This window comes from Elephas maximus, chromosome 5 (genome assembly GCF_024166365.1).
Source record: "Elephas maximus indicus isolate mEleMax1 chromosome 5, mEleMax1 primary haplotype, whole genome shotgun sequence".
Lineage (NCBI taxonomy): Eukaryota > Metazoa > Chordata > Mammalia > Proboscidea > Elephantidae > Elephas > Elephas maximus.
Genome location: NC_064823.1, coordinates 111,285,006 through 111,308,431, shown reverse-complemented (window position 1 = coordinate 111,308,431; position 23,426 = coordinate 111,285,006). Strand labels below are relative to the sequence as shown.

General features: G+C 38.2%; 1 protein-coding gene across 1 annotated transcript; it reads right to left on the bottom strand.

Annotated features, from left to right (window-relative positions):
- Positions 1-10,018: 10,018 nt before the first annotated feature.
- On the bottom strand, positions 10,019-21,944 carry CNGA1 (cyclic nucleotide gated channel subunit alpha 1). The gene is made up of 8 exons (XM_049886314.1): positions 21,835-21,944; positions 20,732-20,854; positions 18,218-18,280; positions 15,805-15,846; positions 15,603-15,701; positions 14,055-14,162; positions 13,166-13,272; positions 10,019-11,433 (listed from the first exon to the last, which is right to left on the bottom strand). Exons 1-8 carry the CDS (start codon positions 21,939-21,941, stop codon positions 10,019-10,021), a joined length of 2,064 nt encoding a protein of 687 aa, XP_049742271.1. The 5' UTR covers positions 21,942-21,944.
- Positions 21,945-23,426: the final 1,482 nt, after the last annotated feature.

The following is a 23,426-nucleotide window of genomic DNA, read 5'->3' as shown; positions in this document are numbered from 1 at the left end:
GATATTTCTTGGTGCTCCTTTGCTGCTTATAGATGTACCTGCCTCCATCATCACACACTGTCTTCCCTCTGTGTTTGTGAACCGATTTCTGTGTCTGTCTTATTTTATAAAATACTACTCAGAAGAGACTAGGATTTACACCCACCCTAATCCAGTATGACTTTGTTAACTGATAACATCTTTAAAAAAAAAAAGCCTATTTCACCAAACGATGTCACCCCGACTGGTCCAAGGGTTAGGACTTCAACGTATCTTTTTGGGAGACAAAATTCAGTCCGTAACGATTACAATTTACAAAACTCCTTAGCTATGCCTCAACTGCGTTGGATTGCTTGGAGCCAATAATTTTAAGAAAAATATAACTTGAATTATTGTACCCCAAGTGTACTCCAATAGAATTTGTCCATACTGAAGCTCAATGACTAGTTTTAAGCTCATATTTAAAGATGTTAACTATAACCAATGCCTAAAGAATCTATTTATCCTTACCATTTAGTTTGATATCTGCTCCCAATCTCATGTACAATTTCAAAAAAAAATCGTTGTGATAACTTTTGAAAGTTTAAATAAATGATATTTACTGACTTCCTTTTGTCCAAGAGCTCAAATAAATTATTTACATACGGCTTCCTGTTGGAAAGGATCATATAATTTGAGGAGAACAAACTTAACTAGGTCAGGGAGCAAATGCTCGATCCACTTTGCCAATACCTGTGGCATATTATATTTGCTTGCAAATAAATATTTGAAATATAGTTAACCTACATTACATATTTTTATTTATTTATTTATTTTTATAATTTACTTTTGACCACTCTCTCTGGAGCTGCAAAGAAGCATATGACTTTCTGGATTGGGGAAGGGACTAGGAAAGCAGGTCCCCTCACATAGTAAAAGGTAGAGATGAGACTAGATCAGAAGTATTAAATCAAGAGGTCTGTATGAAGGAGTTTACAATCAAAATCTAAATAAGCAATTTCTAAAAAGGGAAGAAATATACATAATTTCTGTTCAGTAAAAACCAACTCTCATTTTTTTTGTCACCAAAGAGTTCTTGTCTCTCTTAATCAATGAATTTTAAATGCCCAATTACTTCAAATGTAAAAATAAAAAGAACATGATCAAAACGAATTTTATATTACTTTATTGTAAGTATGCTTCTTTGGTAATTTTACATATGTTTGCTCTTCAGGCATTGTGAAATTAAACTGAATGGAGCAATGGAAGTGTCTGTAATGTAGTTCTATCAAGTGTCAGTATTTTTTTTTTTTTTTTTTTGCAGACTAAGGAATTAGGGAGTGATTAATGGCATTGAACAATGAATGAAAAAAAATTTTATTCCAATCCTAAAGACCTCCTGATAATCTCAGGCAAATGTTTCTCGCTCGAATGCCTGGGGCAGTTTATCTGTCAGTCTTTCTACTGAGAGCTGGCAATAAGGCCACTGGGGGAGATCATGAAACACCATGGACTTTGGAGCCACCAAGGTACCTGCGCTCCTCAACATCATGAATCTTTCTGACAAACCCAGGAAATAGGCTCCCTATTCTCTAAAGAACTAACCCAAGTAGCTTCTTGGATCAAGTCCAACTGGCTGGAGCTCAGCCCAGATAAAACAAAAATGAACCTAATTGAAAAGAGGAGAATTTGGCTAACCGACAAGAAATCCAATATCAACTCTTTTTAAGGGCCAACATTGTCAGGCTGCTGAGTAATTCTGTGGTAAATTGCTATTTTCAGAAGCCCAAAGGGATGCATTGGTGAAAAATGCATTCTTCCACCTCTAGCCAGGAAACCAAGAGCCAGACGTGAAACGTAATTCTAGAAAGTATTGTCTTGAATTTACTCAATACGCGTTCTGAATAGCGTAAAGTGGAAACATACAGGTGACAGGTATATTATCTCTAAGTAGAGCCCCATAAAGCACTCAATTTGGTCTCTGTAGAAAGCAATCAAGTACAAACTCTTAGTGAAGTAAACACTGAGCCAAGAGCCCAAAGTCCAGGCTTTATCACTAAACCAGCTGCATGAATTTGTACTTAATTTCTCTAACCCTCTGTTTCTTTTGAAATAGTTCTTTTGAAACATACCAAAATTTATAGAGAGCAACATGCAAAATTTATAGATACAGGTATGTATCTAGCTTTGCTAAATCTTAGTATTTGGACTTATTTGCTTCAGGTTGTTTTAAATTATAGATGTCCCTGGGTGGTGCAAATATTTTGTGCTCTACTACTAACCTAAAGGTTAGCAATTCAAACCTACCCAGTGGTTCCACAAAGAAAGGCCTGGTGAATTGTTTTTGTAAAGGTTATAGCCATGAAAACCCTACAGAGCAGTTCTACTCTGTAATATACAGGGTTGCCTTACAGCCGTGAAAATCTTTCATGAGTCATGGGGCACCATGAGTCAGAATCAACTCGACAGCAACTACTCATCCTTGTTTGTTTCCAACTTTCATGTTTCCATCACCAGTAATTATCAATGCATTCTTATTGCATGTTTGATCAACTTCAGACTGCAGTGGTTGATAAAAATCTGCCATTTTGGGATCCTCAAAAAAAAGCAGAGAATTCTTCAGGGAAAGGTTAGAGAGATGGAAATACCGCCTTCAGAAGTGTGTAGACCTAAATGGAGGATATGTTGAGCAACAATAGCTTCACATTTTGATATTTTTGCTTAATAAAGGTTTCTATAATTTTGTAGCAATACTTTTTGACTTACCCTTGTATATTTGTAGAACAAAGGGTAAACTAGACAGTTTCCAAGGTCTTTTTGCATTCCTTGGAAAAACCAGTGGCTCGGCTTCCAGCATCATAGCAACACACAAGTCACCGCTGTATAACAAACTAACAGACAGGTGGTGGTGTTTTCGTTTTAGCTGGTTTAGCTGGTAAAAATGGTGTGAGGATGTCTGACCTCATCTAACTTCACAAGGGGGGAGAATCAAGACCAACAACATCAGCCCAAGGCTGATTCCTATGAGGCGGAGGTCAGATATACCACCTCTCTCCAACATATTTTTACCAATTCTGACACCAGCCATCCCTACTACGCCACTCTCTACTTCTCTGCTGGGTTCAATAATTTGTTGCAATGGCCACACAGAACTCACAGACCATACTGACAGTTATGGAGTTTATTAGGGAAGTAACAGGTTACAACTTGGGATCAGGATCAACAGGCTACAACTCAGGATCAGGAAGCATGTAGACAAAGTCACCTTTCTTTAGCTCAGGACAGCTCTCTCAGCTCCTTTCAGCCATACTCTTCTCAACGCCCTCAGGACAGGTTTCTCTTGGCCTCCTCAAGACAGGCCTCCTGTCTCGGGATGCCTGGCCTCTGCCCTCCTCAGTCAAGTGTTACAAAACCTTTTAGCTGTGCCAATAAGTACCCAAGAGGCACCACTCCACCACTAAGCCTTGGTTCAAAGGCTTTCAGCTGTCTTGCTCAGTGGGTTGGCATGTCCACTCTAGCCACCTCATCCTGTGGGCTGAGAAGCCCATTGTCTCTTGCTGGTCTCCTGGTTCTGTTGCTGCTGTTTCTTTGCTGCACTTGCCACCACTTCTTGCCATCTCTGGTGTTACAACTTTCTCTCTCTCTTCACGTCCAATTCCCTTGATGGGCCACAAGTAATTCTCCTTGGGTGGGAGTTACAAGAGCATGCATGGCTATAAGGGCCATACTAAGTAAATCACTGCACCACATGTACTCTACACACATAGGGTAGCTGTGAGCTGGAATTGACTCAATGGCAACTAACGACAACAGCATATTTTGCTATACTAAAACCTTTTGGAAATATCCATATTAGAAAAAAAATCCTTTATTTCTAAAAAGCACTGAGTTTACTGTCTATAATGTCTACGGACAAAAATATACAACTTCAGGCTTTGATTTTACTGTTTCTTCTCAAAGTGGCCTGTCAAAAATTATAATTGCAAGCCAACATTGCCACCTAATGTTGAAAAGCTTAATTGCATCATCTGATGATTGTTTAACATTTTAAATTGCAAAAGTTGGTATTTAAAAATATAGAGAGAGAAAATTTTATCATTCTGAGTCAGAATCGACTTGATGGCACTGGGTTTTTGGGTTATACAAAATTTTGAAGTTATATATTACTATGAGAATGTCACAATATAATAAGTTTTGAGGAGGGGTAACACTCGTCAGACATATCGACAAGATTAGGAGATAAGATTTCTACTTGCCTTACGGTCCTGCATGTCCAACTCCTAGAATACTCACCCTCTCATCTCCTCTTTAAGGATTTTCAAACTCCAGCCTTAGACCTTCTCTGTCTTTATGCCAAGGCTGTTCAAGTCCTAAAGTAATGTAGCCATTGGGTCAATTCCAACTCATGGTGACACCATATGTTACAGCGTAGAACAGCTCCATAGGGTTTTCTTGGCTGTGATCTTTACAAAAGCAGTTTGCCAGGCCTTTCTTCCATGGGGTGGCTCAGTGGGTTCAAACCCCCAACTTTAGATTAGCAGCCGATTGCAAACCACTTGCAATACCCAGAGACCTTAGCCTTAATATATTACGATGCTAATTCTGGACAGCCAGTTAGCATCTGGAATACCAATTACCACTGAGATGATTCAACTCATGGAGACCCCATGTGTGAGAGTAGAACTCAGCTCCACAGGGTTTTCAATGACTCGTTTTTTTGGAAGTAGATCACCTGGCCTTTCTTCTGCGGAGCCTTTGCATGGAATCAAACCTCCAACCTTTCTGATTAGCAGTCAGCACATTGACAATTTGTACCACCCAGGGACTCCAGAGTCTGGGATAAGCCTGGAAATGGCTGGTGTCTGGATTGCTAACAGGTGAGCTCCTGCTTTAGCACTCACGTATATAAGGTCATGATTCTTAGCATAAGTCTCCTTGAAGCCACATGTGTCCTGTCTTGTTTGGTTTTTTAATTCCCTGATGAAATTGGAACCCAGTCTTGAGCCTCTGCATTGTACTTTGAGATATCTACACTGGAGCCCTTACTGACAGCTTAGCCCCTGCCAGAACACCCTAAAAAAAAACTGGGGAAAATCACGAGAAAGAAATTGAGTAAACTCTCCTTATCCCAAGCATTTGAAAAAAGAATCTGCCACCTGTCCAAGGCAGGCATCACCAGGATTCATAAATATGGGTCAAGGGTCATCAAATCAGAACCCTGGGCTTAGCCCAGATCAGACTCATACCTTTAGGTGCTATGATTGGGCTGCTTCTCCTTGGAGCCAAGCCTGAGCCAGCAGTACAACCCTCACTCATTCCTATCTTACCATACTTGTCTGATATATTGTTGTTGTTGTTAGGTGCCATTGAGTCGGTTCCAACTCATAGCGACCCTATGCACAACAGAACAAAACATTGCCCAGTTCTGCACCATTCTCACAATTGTTGCTATGCTTAAGCCCATTGCTGCAGCCACTGTGTCAGTCCATCTCCTTGAGGGCCTTCCTCTTTTTTGCTGACCCTCTGCTTTACCAAGCATGATGTCTTTCTTCAGGGACTGATCCCTCCTGATAACATGTCCAAAGTGTGTGAGACATAGTCTTTCCATCCTTGCTTCTAAGGAGCATTCTGGTTGTACTTCTTCCAAGACAGATTTGTTTGTCCTTTTTACAGTCCATGGTATATTCAGTGCTCTTCACCAATACCACACACAATTCAAAGTCATGAATACTTCTTCAGACTTCCTTATTAATTGTCCAGCTTTCCCATGCATGTGAGGTGATTGAAAACAGGCCCACTGTAGTCCTCAAGGTGACATCTTTGCTTTTCAACACTTTAAAGAGGTCTTTCACAGCATATTTGCCCAATGCAATGCGCCTTTTGATTTCTTGACTGCTGCTTCCATGCATGTTGATTGTTGATCCAAGTAAAATGAAATCCTTCACAACTTCTATCCTTTCTTCATTTATCATGATGTTGCTTATTGGTCCAGTAGTGAGGATTTTTGTTTTCTTTATGTTGAGGTGTAATCCATACTAAAGCCTGTGGTCTTTGATCCTCATCAGTAAGTGCTTCAAGTCCTCTTCACTTTCAGCAAGCAAGGTTGTGTCATCTGCATAACACAGGTTGTTAATGTGTCTTCCTCCAATCCCGATGCCCCGTTCTTCTTCATATAGTCCAGCTTCTCGGATTATTTGCTCAGCATACAGACTGAATACGTATGGTGAAAGGATATGACCCTGACGCACACCTTTCCTGACTTTAGACCATGCAGTATCCCCTTGTTCTATTTGAACGACAGACTCTTGATCCATGTACAGATTCCTCATGAGCACAATTAAGTGTTCCGGAATTCCCATCCTCCACAATGTTATCCTTAATTTGTTATCATACACTCAGCCTTAGCAGGGTGAATAAAACACAGGTAAACATCCTTCTGGTATTCTCTGCCTTCAGGCAGGATCCATCTGACTTCAGCAATGATACCCCTGGTTCCACGTCCTCTTCTAAATCCGGCTTGAATTTCTGGCAGTTCCCTGTCAATATACCATTGCATTCACTTTTGAATGATCTTCAGCAAAATTTCGCTTGCACATGATATTAATGATATTGTTTGGTAATTTCCCCATTCAGTTGGATCACCTTTTTTGGGAATAGGCATAAATATGGATCTCTTCCAGTCAGTTGGCCAGGTAGCTGTCTTCCAAATTTCCTGACATAGACGACTGAGCATTTTCAGAGCTGTATCCATTTGTTGAAACATCTCAGTTGGTATTCCATCAATTCCCAGAGCCTTGTGTTTCACCAATGTCTTCAGTGCAGCTTGGACTTCTTCCTTCAGTACCATTGGTTCCTGAACATACGTAACCTCCTGAAATGATTGAACGTCAAACAATTCTTTTTGGTATAGTGACTCTGTGTATTTCTTTCATCTTCTTTTGATGCTTCCTATGTTGTTTAATATTTTCCCCATAGAATCCTTCAGTACTGCAACTCGAGGCTTGAGTTTTTTCTTCAGTTCTTTCAGCTTGGAAAATGCCAAGTGTGTTCTTCCGTTTTGGTTTTCTATCTCTGTCTCTTTGCACATGTCATCATAATACTTTGTCTTCTTGAGCCACCCTTTGAAATCTTCTGCTCAGCTCTTTTACTTCATCATTTTTTCCTTTTGCTTTAGTTCCTCGACGTTCAAGAGGAAGTTTGAGTCTCTTCTGACATCTATTTAGGTCTTTTCTTTCTTTCCCATCTTTTTAATGAGTTCTTCATTCTTCATGTATGATGTCCTTAATGTCATCCTACAACTCCCCTGGCCTTCAGTCAACAGTGTTCAGTGCGTCAAATCTATTCTTGAAATAGTCTCTAAATTGAGGTGGTTTATACTCAAGGCTGCACTTTGGTTCACGTGGACTTGCTCTGATTTTCTTCAGTTTCAACTTAAACTTGTGTATGAGTGACAATCTGGTCCGCAGTCAGCCCCTGCCCTTATTCTGACTGATGATATTGAGCTTTTCCTTCATTTCTTTCCACAGATGTAGTCAATTTGATTCGTGTATATTCCATCTGGTGAGGTCCATGTGTATAGTCGCCATTTATGTTGGTAAAAAAGGTATTTGCAATAAAGCAGTCAGTCTTGCAAAATTCAATCATGTGATCTCTGGCATCCTTCCTATCACCAAGGCCATAATTTCCAACTACCAATCCTTCTTTGTTTCCACCTTTCGCATTTCAATCTCCAGTAATTATCAGTGCATCTTGATTGCATGTATCATCAATTTCAGACTGCAGAAGTTGGTAAAAATCTTCAATTTCTTCATCTTTGGCCTTAGTGGTCGGTGCATAAGCTTGAACAGTCGTATTAACTGGTCTTCCTTGTAGGTGTATGGATATTATCCTATCACTGACAGCACTGTACTTCAGGATAGATCTTAAAATGTCCTTTTTGACAATGAATGCAATGCAGTTCCTCTTCAAATTGTCATTCCTGGCACAGTAGATTGTCAAAATTCAAATTCAAAATTACCAATACCAGTTCATTTCAGCTCACTAATGCCTAGGAAATCTATCTTTATGTGTTCCATTTCATTTTTGATGACTTCCAATTTTCCTAGATTCATACTTTGTATTTTCCAGGTTCTGATTATTAATGAATGTTTCAGCGGCTTCTTCTCATTTTGAGTCATGCCACATCAGCAGATGAAGGTCCTGAAAGCTTGACTCCATCCACGTCATTAAGGTCAACTCTACTTTGAGGAGGCATCTCTTCCCCAGTCGTATTTTTAGTGCCTTCCAACCTGAGCGGCTCTTCTTCTGGCACTATATCAGACGATGTTCCACTGCTATTCATAGGGTTTTCACTGGCTGATTCTTTTCAGAAGTAGACCACCAGGTCCTTCTTCCTAGTCTGTCTTAGTCTGGAAGCTCAGCTGAAACCTGTCTGTCATGGGCAACCCTGCTGTTATTTGATATCGGTAGCATAGCTTCCAGAGTCACAGCAACACACAAGCCCCCACAGTACAACAAACTGACAGATACATGGGTAACAGCAAACTTCTTTAAAGTATCTTCGAAGGTTTTTATAACAGGTAAGAAAGAGCATAAATAAAAAGGACAGAATGTAGATGAAAGAGGAGGAATAATAAGGATGAAAAAGAGAAGAAGAGGAACATTTTTCTCTGTTAGAGACCATGTTACATATTCCATATGACTCACCCACTGCAAGACTAGATGCTTCCTCTATAGTGAAGAAATGCTTGCTGGCTGATATTGAAGCAAAGCGTAGAAAGGAAACACAGGACTGCAAAGACATAATGTGTAGTTCAACAGATTTTTTTTGGTAGGATAAATTATAACCTCGACATACATTGATTGAGGTTCGAGTAAATACCTGAAATGCCAAATTAACCCAAAGCCATGTTAAGTCATGTCACTATAGGCACAGATAGAAATCTTATATTAATTCTGGTGATTTGTGTTAAGAATTTTTTACACCACGTCTGCACTCAGGACTAAAAATTTTGTATGATTAATTAGCAGTATCTTCCACAGTCACACACTTGTCATTTAAGTCCTTTTGCTTGTCTAGAACCACCCACCTATTAACTCCTTCCTGGTTCTCTAAATAAGTGCTTCTCAAACTTTAATCCATGTATGAGTCACCTGGGGATCTTGTTAAAATGCAGATTCTGATACACTAGAGCTGGGGTGGGGCTGAGATTCTGCATTTCTAAGAAGTTTCCAGGTGACACTGATGATGGTCCATAAAATTTTCAGGTTTCCTTTTCTACTACTACAGCAATTCTCTTATTAATCTCCCAGAAGTATTATTACCTATGTCCCTTTTGCTTACTACTTGCCAGTCAGAGAGGTAAAATAATAGCCACTGCTAATCAGATCTTTTTTTTTTTTAATTTACTATAAAAGATTCCTACCACATTTTATGATTTTCAGTGTTATGTATTTCAATGTTTATGTGTGTTTATTTGTATAATAAAGTCTGATTTAGCATGCTTTTATCAATAAGGAATTTCTGTCTACCACCTTTCCTAAGTCCGATGGTACAAAATGATTAATGCCCTTAAAATGATCCCAAAGGTCTACACAATCCTAAGCTTCCTACTAAATTATCAAATAAACAATATTCATTATCATTTTAAAATTAATTTTACTTTATTGTTTTCTAATTCTTTTTTTAAATGGTATTCCAAACATGATGTATATAGTCATTCCCAGGCACTCTGAACACAGTTTATTCCTCAACAATGCAATTGCCTGAGGGTGAGGGATACTTGTTCTCTTTTATAAAGATTATTACATAAATGGGACTTACATGGAAAAAATCAGAAGATATAGATACTGACAAATTAATCAGGTTATATCTTTGCACATTGTTGTGAAAAATCCCCAAATACAATAGTTCTTTATTCACAGTACCTCACATATGAATGCGTGGGTTTTGTGCCCTGTACCAAATCATATATTCCTTACAGAAAAATTCCCTGGGTGAGTCTTTCTATTCTTCCAATTTACAATTGATTATAATCACATGACCAAAATAATCAGCTTTTTAGTCTTGTGTAGAGTCTGTGGGCCCACTTTCCATGCCAGATCCTTCAATAGTTGAAAATTCTGTGTCGATAATCGGTTTCAGAAAGTTCTCAACCTTAGTTAGTCTCTGCTTCAGTTTCTGTTGCGTTGACTCATACTCAGCCAGGATCCGGGCAAACCTTGTTTGCAGAAGGTCTACTGAACCTTCCATTCTGGAGACCTTCTCTTCCAGGTCTTTAGGATCACTCCCGGCATTTGCGATATTTATATCCAATAGGCCATCTTTCATCAAGATTTGCCTCCCTTTCTCTTCTAGCATAGTTTTGGCATCTGGGTACTCGGTTAGAGCTTCCATGAGGTCATCTTTTGAGAGACAAAACAGATCTGAGTAGCCAATACTTTTAATATTGGCCGTTCTTCGATTTCCAGCTTTGCTGCCTTTAATGTTAAGAATGCTAATCTCACCAAAGTAGCTGCCATCACTGAGAACCACAAACTGAGTGACCCCATCATCTGCTACCACGGCAAGTTTGCCTTCTTTGATGATGTACATCTCACGTCCGATATCTCCTTTCTTGCAAATGTAATCTCCAGGACTATAGACTTGGGGTTGTAATTTCAAGACCAACTCCACCAGCAGGCCAGCTTCACAGTCAGCAAAAATGCGCACCTTTTTCAGTGTGTCTAGGTGAACGTTGATGGCAATCTCTGCTCTGAGTTTATCAGGTAGATACTTCAAGACTTCCTTCTCATCCACTGTTTTTTTGTTGGTCCACAAGTAGTCAAACCATTTGATAACTCGCTTTTCCATATCTTTGCTTACATTGCGAAAATGCATATATTGCTTTATAGCATCAATTCTTGCTTGAAATTCTGCTCTAGCTGCATTCATGTTGGAAATCATAGAACCTATGTTACCAACAATGGTAGCAAAAATTAACACTCCAATTAGGAAATCAACCACCACAAAGACATACTCAGAATCTCTAACAGGAGGTGGTGTTTCACCAATCGTGGTCAAAGTCAGTGTAGACCAGTAAAGGCTGTATACGTATTTTCTTGCCAAACGGCCAAATTCAGGATCATTAACATCAGGATAGACCCATGTGTCATTTCCAAATCCAATAGCTTTGGAAATAGAGTAATATACACATGCATTCCAGTGGATGATGATGACGATATACATAACAAGGTTAGAAATCCTGAAGATGTTTGGGTAGTTTGTCCTCGTTTCTGTTCTCTGGAAGAACTCAAACATCCGAGAGATCCTTAACAGTCTATTTAATCTAATTTCTGGATAGTTCCACCCCAGCTTAAAATACAGCAGATCAGTTGGTATCACTGATAAAACATCAAGTTTAAATTGCAAAGTCGATTTATATTTCTCTATGAGTTTACGCTCTTCCTTTACCAGCAGTCCTTGTTCCAGATAACCTAAAATAGAAAAAAAAAAAAAAAATTAATGCTTCTCCTTTTTATGCCAATGAGAATTTTCCAAAAGCTACTCTGAGTGAATTTTGTTGTGTGCCACATAAGGTATTCATTTTCAACAAATACACCCAAAAACCAAACTCATCACCATTGAGTTGATTCCAACTCACAGAGACTGTATAGAACAGAGAACTGCTGCATATGGTTTCCAAGGCTGTAATCTTTATGGAAGCAGACTGCCATATGTTCTTCCCACAGAGCAGCTGGTGGGTTTGAACCACTGACCTTTCAGTTAGCAGCCAAGCGCTTAACCACTGCACCACCAGAGCACTTTTTCAACAAATAAGCCTTTAATAACATAATAAGTTATGAGTTCTAATCAACATAGCATGTTGAGAAATATTCTATTGCCAAAATAAAGTATAAATTTGTAAATGTAAAAATGTGAGAGACTATATACAATGTACTTTGAGCCCTAAAGTTCCGTTTTAGATCCAGCGTCTCCTAGCTAGGTAAAGCCAGTTCTCCTACGGAAATGTTTCCTGAACACCCTGGTTTTATGCCAAAATGCCTCAAGCCACTCTCTTAATAGAGCCCCAAGTGCACTCTCAAACTTTGGGTACCAGCCTTGCTGTCTGACTGTTGTGCATATTCTTGCTTTGCCCTTCAATATGAAGGATGTGTTCTTCTAGGCTGCATTTTCATCTCTTCTTCTTACACCCCCACCCCTCTTATGCTTTCTTGGGACATTTCCTTCTCCTATGCTGCTACCATGGGCCTTGTATGTTAAACCCAGAATTTTACCACGCTTATGCATTAACATGGAGCCTTGGTGGCATACTGGTTAAGAGCTCGGCTGCTAACCAGAAATTTAGCAGTTCAAATCCACCAGCCACCCCTTGAAACCCTATGGGGTAGTTCTACTCTGTCCTATAGGGTCACTATGAGTCAGATCAATTCGACAGCAATTTTTTTTTTTTTAACACATTAGACTGAGTCCTTGATTGGTGCAAACAGTTACCGTTCTTGGCTGCTAATTAAATTTGGAGATTAGAGTCTACCCAGAGGCTCGTAGTTTCAAAACTACTGATCTTTTGGTCAAATAGGACAAATAGAGCTATAAATACAACAGCATTGCTCCAGAGTCCTGATATTTACGGACTGTCCCTATTTTACATGGTGCTTCTTAAAAGCTTAAACCACAACTAAACATTTACTTGTGGAGAGAAGTATAAAAACAGCTAAGTTGAACCCAACTAACAAGAATATTTCAAGTAGGAAGCTATCAGATGCTGTACCTTGGTTATTAATGCCCCACCATGAACCACAAAATTGATTTATAAAATTTCTGGTTACAGCTCTACAAGGTACAATGACATTTTCCCTATTCTTCTTCAATGTATCTCCCTATTAGGTAGCTATTACTCTTTTCCCGCAGAGCGGACAGAATATATTAAATCTCTCTATTCTCCCTGCCTGGCATAAACCCAGTGAACAGGATAATAGGGGAAAGCCACCAATCCACATTTAAAAGGTTGCCTAGTAACATTCCTCTGAATCTGTTGGATTGGCCTAAGCCTATGGGTAGGCATATTTTACTGTTGCTTTCAACTGTGCCTTTTCCTCTAAAACAGATTTTGTTGAGCTTATTTTGAAGAATACTTGATCTAGGAAATTGCAAATCATAGAAATAAAAGCATGAAATTTTAAAATATCTAAAACCAAACATATTTACCTGTCCTTGTTCGTACAAACATATCGAGAAGATAGACTACATCTGATAAGTAATCAAAAACGAGCCAATATTTTAGGTAATTAGACTGAAGTTCATCAAAACATGCTCTGTAAAAGAAAAACATGTATAATTAAAATGAAATGGGGGCCAATTTGAAGTCTTCTTTGTGTAACTTTTATCAGGATGAGAAATATGCTAAGGCTGGGAAGGACTCTTAGAGTCCATATAATCAACCATGGCTTTCCTGACTCTTTCCCAGGTCTTTAGTTTCTCACACTTCTGAATTCCAACATTTTTTCCATTATACTAGTCTACGTTGTAACAACATAAATAAGAATAAATACTCTCAAGCTAAAGTCAAAATATGTTGGTTGAACCATATTGATCACCAGGTTCATATTGACTATCTGTACCCCAAATGTTTCAGCAAATTACACTTAGTCCTAGATGGCTGAGAATTTTACCATGGACAAGACAGGGAACAATGGAATTTACTTGGGAGCTATACCTTGCTCTGTAACAACCTAGATCCTTGATCTTTTTCCACTGTTGGCAACACTTTTTCTCATAGGTCTAAGAAAATAAAAAATTTCTCCCAAAGTTCTAATGAAATGTTTGAGTAATCAAAAGTTTAATCCCAGTAATGGAGACCCAAGTATATTAGGAACTAAAGCACCTATTCCTGATCTCAGGAAAAGCATATTGAGAATAATGTAACCTCTTTAAGACCAGTGTTGGGGAAAAGGAAGATATCCTGAAGAGCTCTAAGTCAAATTGCTTAGTCAATTAGCTGGAAAACTGGAAGTGGGCTGACATCCACAAAAATAGACACCTTACTCAACAACAATAACAAAATAAATAAAATTGAAAAAAAAAAATACATAGACACCTTGCAATAATCATAGTCCAGTTATACATAACAGGTAAAGTGATGCAAAACAGCCAGTTGTAATATGTGTTTCCCGAAGGATCAATAACCATGACTTCTTTCTTCTTCCTAGCAGCAAGTAGAAATAAAAGGGAAGGTTACCAAGAAACAACATTTTTATTTCACGTATCAAATATGGTTACACGGATCACTGATAACTAATGAAACAGAAGTAAGTTGGAAAAGCTTATTCTACAGTGAGAAGATAAGGTTTGCATAAGTGCACTAGCCATAGTAAACTGATTTATTGAGATGGGTAGATAGTTAAATTATCAGTCATACATTACGCCATGCATTAGACTAAGTTTCTCAAAGTCCTGGTTTTGCCATGATGCTGTAGACAGTTCTATCACTCCAGCCACTGAAACAGAACAGTGATGGAGATCATGCAAAATGACAGATATTCCCTAGACTTCTTTGGTAGGTTGTGGGTAGTGAAACAATGGTGGCTTTGCCACCCCATACCAGGTAACAAAGCAACTAGTAACTACACTGTCAGGGGGACATATGCCTTCTTTCTCACCTGTAGGAAAAGAAGAAGAATATAACACAATCTAACAAAAAGCACTTGTTCATAAGCTGGAAGGAAGGATTCTTTAAGAGAGGCAGTAAAGGGTAGGAGGAAAGGAGAAGAAAATACAAAGCCAAATGGAAAAAAAAAATTTTTTTTCTGGTATCAAATCTCTATTTTTAAGGGCTTTTCCTCTTGTCCGAACTCCAACAACTTTCTAAACAGTCACGAGTAATTGTACCATTGTCTGGGTAAAGAGTTATAAGTAAGTAAACAATTTTCCCTTTAATAAGAAGTAAAAAGATAAGGCCAATGTAACTTGGCCTTAAAAAACCCATTGCCACTCAGTCGATTCTGACTCACAGCGACCCTATAGGACAGAGTAGAACTGCCCCATAGAGTTTCCAAGGAGCGCCTGGTGGATTTGAACTGCTGATCTTTTGGATGGCAATTTGGCCTTACCCTTGTGAAATTCTAACTCTCAAATTTTTGTTTTGAAAAGGATCCTTTAAGAAGCTGATATTTTGGTAGCATTTGTGTTGCTTTCAAAATTAAACATAGCTTTTTCAATGAGGTTTTTTTGTTGTTGTTGTTCTGGAGTATTCCTCATGGTGCATTTATTACTCAAAAATGTTAATGAAGTTATTAAATTTTTATTTCAATTGAAAAAAAATGAAGGTAAAATCCTGGGAACCCAACTCTCCTTCAAACTTAGTACTGCCTTGTGGTTAAGTTTATCTTCACCGGGGCTTGGGGAAGAGAACTAACCAGAACAGTGCAATACTTGATAAGAAAACTACAAGTAACACTACCATTGCTAATTTTAGGAAAAATATTTTTTAAGTTTTAATTTACATTTGATATCAATTTATTTAATCTTTACACATAGTCTCTTTATAATAAAGCTTCTTCCTGCTTTGTATCATGGAAATTAACCTCCATATCCAAAACCCAATCATAAATTCAGTCCTAATTTCAATGTCAGTAAAAATACTTACTCCTCTTTTTTATCTTTGTTTTTGTCCTCTTTCGCCTCTTTTCCTTTACTCTTTTTCTTCTCTGGGTCCTTTTTACTTTCATTTTTATGATCTGACTTGCTGAAAAAATGAGTTATGTATGCAATTAATGTTAAAATACAAAAAGAAAAAAAATGTTATAGGCAGAAAAATGTGGAGTCATCCATGCCAAAGTCTAACTTACCTTTTCTTTTCTTTTTTCTTTTTTGTTTTTTCTTTTGGCTCCCTAAAGAAGAAACAATATCCCTGTCATATAATCAAATTACACATTGACTTCTAGTCTTATTTACTTTCCTTTGTATTGAGCAAGAACTCTCATCCTGACTTTCAAAGACCTGTCCCAGGGCTCAGAATTCAGAAACTTGGCCTCCTAATGGAAATTTCTGCTAAAAATAGACTCAAATAATTAAACAAGCAACAAAAATTCATGGGTTAGTGGATGTGGAAAATTGAAGAAAACGGAGGTTGATAAAGGCATAAACCCAAGCAGGGAAATTTAAGAAATGGTAACTGTCAAAAGAGTGTATTTTCTAAGTATCGGTATATACAAAAAACATGCAAGTATTTAAAATTTAAGCTTCTTTTTATCATTCATATCACCCTTGAATAAAGGCATTAAGAATTTCAAGAAAAGTCCATCAATTTTCTTTAGAGGGGATAATTCTGACTGAAGTGATTTTTACTGAGCTGTCAAAAATTTTTTGGTAATACAGTGGAATCTCAATTATTGGCACTAATCACTGAATTTGAGGCCACCCTCATCTATATACAGTTTCTTCTTGAGTTCAGATTGTGTGATTAGAGGCCTCTTTCTACAACTGGCTTTCTCTTTCAACAGAAGAATGAATACTGGAGTCGGACAGACCTGGGTCATTTCAGGCTGCCATCGTAGATTTGGATGTCTTGGGAAAATATATTGTTCAGCATAAATGAACACGCATCTCACTACTACTGCTACAGTCAGAGAAGGCTGTTAAAGGGAGATAGGTCCAAGCTAAGGCCTTGAAATATGGGTAACTGTTGGAGAAGTTGAAAAGAAGAGGGTGATTATAAAAGAGAGAAGATTCTAAGGTATAATCTGTAAATGGATTTAGTCTGGGTAAGAATGGCCTTGCAGAAGTGGATGAGAAGTGGAAGAGAAGACTGACAAGTGAAGTGGGGCTTAGCATGTAAGGTGGTGAAGTACAAGCAGGGACAGATCATGGGACAAGGGAGCACACCATGGGGGCATGCCCCTGTGATACAGAATTTAACACCCTAGCAAGGATCCTGGGAGATGATGTGGACACACTGCTCTGATGGTTCTTTGGAGCTAAGTGATAGTCTACTCTAAGTGAAATAGAAATTCCAAAATGCCATAGAAGATGGTGGAGGAGGCATCAAAGGACTCAGAGAAGTGGCACGCTAGGATGGATATACTACATAAGGAAGATAGCCTGCCTGGTGATCATGCTTCCTGAGAGGGCCCAGAGAATATAAAAGAAATGAGCTGGTGAGAGTGATACCAGCATCATTGAGAAACACAGTGGTGCTGTCCTCTGTGGGTCATGGCTGACAGTGGGAGGAGGTATTACATAACTAGACTCCCCGAGAGCACGGGAGATAATAAAACCAGAAACCTGTTGCTGTCAAGTCAATTCCAACTCATAGCGACCCTATAGGCAGAGTAGAACTGTCCTATAGAGTTTCCAAGGAGCGCCTGGTGAGTTCAAACTGCTGACCTTTTGGTTAGCTGCCGTAGCATTTAACCACCATGCAACCGGAGCTTCTGGGGACAACAGGATCTAGAAATAATAATGACCATTTGTAGTGTTTAACCATTAGAAGCCAAGCGAGGCCAACAATTATACGGTGGACATGGTAACCATGGGGCCTAATCCACAGAGAGCTATGCGAATTAATAGAATACTGTGTTCCTAGATAAGTGGGCAGCCAACAAGGGTATCGTTTAGTGTGTATGACCAAAACAAATCAGGAATGGTTAATCAGGATGTTGAGGGCATCTTACTTCAAAAAAAAGGCAGAACCCTTTGAACAGTTTCTAGACCTGAGCTAGTTTTCAGACTTGAAACCATTGACTGAAGGAGAAGTCAAGCCCCCATGAAGAGAATTTATTGCTCTGCAATGCCTTCCAAATATATTCAGTAATGATTCCCCCAGTCTTTGCTCAAAAAAGGAACCTATGGCCTTTTACTTAGGTAACTATATTTGAGTACTGACTGATTTGATTTTATTGACCACAGAGTCTTGGTCCGTGCCACTATCCAGGGGTGCCATTATCCATTAGCTCAGAATGGAAAGATTACTAATGCTTCATTTATTTTTGTCAGTCACTCAATCAAAAAGGAAGGGTAATTACACGTATACTATTTATAAAAATCATAGTTTTCCATACGTATACAAATAAACACTACTCTTAATTAACTTGGGTAACTGCATTTTTTTCAGAAGTAAATAACCAAACAAAATAATGGATTATCATTGTCATTGTATTAGATAGAGTTTACCTAATAAATATTTGCTATATAACAGAATCAGACCTTAATTACGATTTTCTGTAAAACAAAGCTTTAGTTTTCCATTGTAAATGTACTTACTTGTCCTTATTGCTGCTGTTGTTAACATTGAAAAGTGCAATGGCACCAGGCAGGCACTGCTCCCTGAGAAATGAAAAACTACAATGAAATCATAATAGTTACCATTTGTCCAATGTCTATGGTAAGCAAACAGTCTTAAAGAACAAATTGTCTTCCGTTTGCACCCATTACCAAAGATTACCTAGAAATTTTTGGAAAATATAGAGCCACCATGAAGCATGAATTTCCAAACATCAGTGCAGTGAACCAAACCAAAAAAAAAAAACAACAGACCCGTCGCCATCAAGTCGATTCTGACTCATGGCAATCCCATGTATTACAGTGTAGAACTGCCCCCATAGAGTTTTCTTGGCTGTAATCTTTACAGAAACAGATTTCCAGGTTTTCTTCTGTGCCACTACTGGCAGAGACCTTGCCATGAATAGGTTAGTAAATGCCTATTCATCAACACTCACACAAAAAATTAGCATTCTCTTTGACCTGGAGTGAACCATCTTGGATACTACTAATTCCTGGCTAGACATCTAAGACTTAGATTGTCAGGAAGGATGGAAAGAATAGAAAAGACCAACAAAAATTTGAAAGCTAGAAATGATCAGTAGGAAGAGGGCCAGGAGAAAAAAGAAAAGGAGGGGAAGACTCAAACAGAGACTTGTACAACAATGTTCCTTGCAGCACTATTCGTAACAGGCAAAAGGTGGAAATAACCTAAATGCCCATCAACAGATGAATGGATAAACAAAATGTGGTACATACATACAATGGAACACTACTCAGTCAGTAGAAAAAAACTAAGCCTTGATACAGGCTACCAAATGGATGGAACTGGAAGACATTATACTTAGTGAAATAAGTCAGTCACGAAAGGAGAAACATTGTGTGACTTCACATATAAAAAGACAAGAAAAGGCAAAGATATAGAGATCAAAGCTTATTAGTTTTTACCAGGGGTGAGGGAGGGAGAACAAGGGCGATGGAAAAATCGCATCGATTCAGGATAGGGTTGCATAGCCAATTATTGTAATTGTTGTCAATAAGTTGTAAACCTGTAAAAAATTGAATTGGCAAAAGTTGTGTGATAGATACATTTACAATGATGACTGAAAAAAGAAGAGTAGCTGCTGAGTCTGCTTATGTACAACCAAAAATCTTATGGGATTTGGTTCCTTGGTTTGGAGATTTAAGGTCATGGTTTCATGGGACATACCAGTTAATTGTCCTAATGTTATGTTTAGTGCTGCTGTTCTACTACTTAGTTCGTTGTGTAGAGTCTGGAGTCTTAAAACCTTGCAAGCAACCATCAAAGACATGACCATTGGTCTCTATTTGCCTGAAACAACAGAGGAAGAAGCAGAGTCAGGAATAGGGGGAGGGTATAGATGTGTGGATAATGGCCTCCATGAACATACCTCCTTTGTCATAAGACCAGAAGAGCTGGATGGTGTCTAGCTACCATTCTTGAACATTTTGATCAAAGATTCTGTAGAAGAATCCTGATCAAAAAGGGGAAAATGTAGAACAGAATTTTAAATTCTTGCAGATTCCAGACTTTCTGGAGCCATGGGAGCTGGATGAATCCCCGAAATTACTGCTCTGAAATAATCTTTAAAACTTAAACCAAAAATATTCCCTGAAGTCATCTTTAAACCAAACAATAGTTTAGCTTAACTAGTAAAAAATATCTGCCTTGAGCATTATGCTCTTTAAAAACAATCTCTACAGGATCAAAGTGACTATAGTAACGTGAAAGATTAGATAGGAACCTTAGGTAGCAGTGGGTTTATGCTACTGGAGGAGGCACGACTTAGAAAATGAGGGTCAGGATGGTTGTACAACTCAAAGAATATAATCAATGTCACTCAATTGCATATGTAGAAACTGCTGAATTGCTGTATGTTTTGCTGTGTATGTTCTCAACAAGAACAAAATAAAAAAGAAAAGGAGTGGAAAAAAAACAAAGAAGTTAATATTTTTCATAGATTGTGATCCACACCAACACTGCACCCTTTCCACATCCTCAGAGTCCCCAGTGTACGTGACCACTTTATTTCTTGCTATAGATTCTTTTTTTTTTTTTTGTAGATTCTTAGCATTTCTCTTCTAGCTACTCACTGTAGGGCTCTTCTCCCCTGAAAGTTGGTTCAGAAGTAACAGGGCATTTTAGAAAACGAAGGACAATCCTTCTGACATACAATTTCTTCAGGACTGTGAAAGAAGGATCAGAAAGAAGCAGGAAATCAAGAAGACTGGGGCAAGAGGTTTCTTATGAACAGAAGTGGCTCTCAGGGAAATTGATCAGCAAGAATGTTTATGACCTGAATAATCACTGGAGAGTGGTAGATTCTCCGGAGAGGAAAAGGGTAAAGAGCAGAAGTAGCAAACTCCTGCACAGCTTCTGCATAGTGGCTGGATAGCAAGAACTTTTCCCAAGCCCACTGTGAGGAAGGAGTAGAGGATCTTTCATCTAAATAATAGCTTAAAAACAAATACTGAGGTATGGATCATACTACTCACCTCTGTGATGGTCCTCTCCTTCTGTGTGAGCTCTTTCTAAAGGAACCTCTTTCATGAAAGTTTTCATTTTCTGATTCTTCAAATATAGAGGCTCTGTCGTCATTATCATCATCAGAAAAGGAGCTACAGTCCAACAGGAGGTGGAGATGAATTAGTTCAGTGTTTTAAACCATCGTATGTATGGAAGAGGAAACCCTGGTGGCATAGTGGTTAAGTGCTACGGCTGCTAACCAAGTGGTCGGCAGTTCAAATCTGCCAAGCGCTCCTTGTAAACTCTATGGGGCAGTTCTACTCTGTCCTATAGGGTTGCTATGAGTCGGAATTGACTTGACGGCAGTGGGTTTGGTTTGGTTTTTGGATGTATAGAAGAGTAACGTTTCTCAACAGGCTCCTCACGACCTCATCTCTTTCCTTTCTCTCTCACATTAAGACACACAACAATTGTTAATTAGAGTCAAGTGAGAACTGTACAGAATACATGAAATTACATCAAGAGTATATGCGCAATTCAGTAAAAGTGCATTTAATTAAGAAACTATTTTCAAGGTCTACCATATTCCTGTTGTTTGATGCACTGGTTGATGGCAATATTTATTAAATAGGAAGAGTGTTACCTGTATTTTAAGTCTTATTATACCGTTATATGAGCTAACTTATAATAACATTCCATTCCATTAAAATAAATTCAACCACACAGAAACACATTCTATTCATTTATAGGATAAAAAAAAAAAATAGGATAACCACTTTAAATTACACTTTTAAAACGTGCTTTTCGCATTTCTTACTCTATGTACTTTTTCATTTATTTATGGTAATGTTACCCTTTAGATGTGAAATCTCTCACGAGCAAAGATCATGTCAGTGACTGAGAAAATACTTGGCATAAGTATTTAATAGGTGCTTCCAAAATAAGAACACGATAATATCTATGTTTACTTGTTATAGAAGTTTTGCTGTTCCAAAGTATAAATAAATACAATCAATTAAATACATTACAAAGTTCAAGCTTACAAATTACAAAGCTAAACTGAGATTAAACCTAGTTAAATTACAAAACTGTGGCTGGCATTAAAAATGTATGCAAAAATGCATGGATTTACCTGCATGCTCCGTTTTCCATCCTTCTTATTCCCATTTCAATGTCTGGTACAATCACATTGGGGATGTTCACAAAGGAGTGTTGTGTATTGATTGTATTTTTCTTCATGACTAGTTTGGTATCTGGGGGAAAAATTTTTTATTAGTGGGAAGATTTTTTTTTTCATTTGCATACATAACCCCTCCCATTCTTCTAAGGCTATAATAAAAGACTCCTAAAAAACCACAAGCCACATATCCCTATCTTCAAAAAGAGTGTGCATATGTGCATACAGGGTGGCCATACATTCTGGAAGCACACACACATTTGAATAAACCAAAACCCTCTGCTGTCAAGTCGATTCCTACTCATAGCAACCCTATGGAACACAGTAGAACTGCCCCATAGGGTTTCCAAGGCTATTTTTTTTTTTTTTAAATATGTATGGAAGCAGAATGCCACATCTTTCTCCCTCAAAGCAGCTGGTACCTTCAAACCACTGACTTTCAGTTAGCAACTGTGTTAGCACTGTGCCACCAATATCCTTGAATAATTCTTCTAGGGCATGCTAGAAGACAAGCATATTCAGTGATAATCAGAGACACAAATCATCTGAGGCAATGGATTACAAACGCATATACAGAGATTGATAGAAATAATGTGTTGATACACCATGTTCATTGCAGTTTTGTATAGCACATTAGATTATGCATTGTTAATGAGGAATGATCCATTGAATATATCATGTAATGTCTCTGAACATTATCAAATAGTGCAATGTAACATCAGTAAACCATTTTATGTATATTTCTTTATATTTATTTTTTCCAAACTGTATTGCAGCTCTGCATAATTATAATGCAATGGAGGTGGAAATTACATAACCTTGAAAGATGGCACAAGAATTCTTCTTAGAGAAAGAACCACCTTCATTTAGGATAACTCCGTAATAAACTACCTGTGGTAGAAGGTGAGGGTCTGTCATTTGGAACCACTTTCCAAAGTTTTCTAGTGAGGAAACCATGAAATCGTTGAATGATCAATGAGGTCAACTCCACTTTCTTTTCTCATGTGACTATCATGACAAGACCACTTACAAATTTCAACTTGAGGAACTGATGATAAGGAGTATCTATATTATAAAACACCCACACTAGTATGTCTATCTTACCTCCTTTTCTTCAGTTCCAACTTATGCCAAGAACTAGATGTCATTCCTATCTGCACTCTTTGGATTTCTCCTGTTTAAAACTCTTTTTCAAATTCAATTCACTACGTATGTGAGGAAACCCTGGTGGCATAGTGGTTAAGGGCTATAGCTGCTAACCAAAAGATCAGCAGTTCAAATCCTCCAGGTACTCCTTGGAAACCCTATATGGAGCAGTTCTACCCTGTCCTATAGAATCTCTATGAGTTGGAACCAACTCAAGGGCAATGGGTTTGGTTTTTGGTTATGTATGTGAAGTTACCAGGGTAGAATATGAATTGAAGCTTAGGCCCTTTATTAAGGAACACCTAGCAAATAAGAGGAAACCCTAGTGGTGTAGTTGTTAAGAGCTACAGCTGCTAACCAAAAGGTGGTCAGTTCACCAGGCACTCCTTGGAAACCCTATG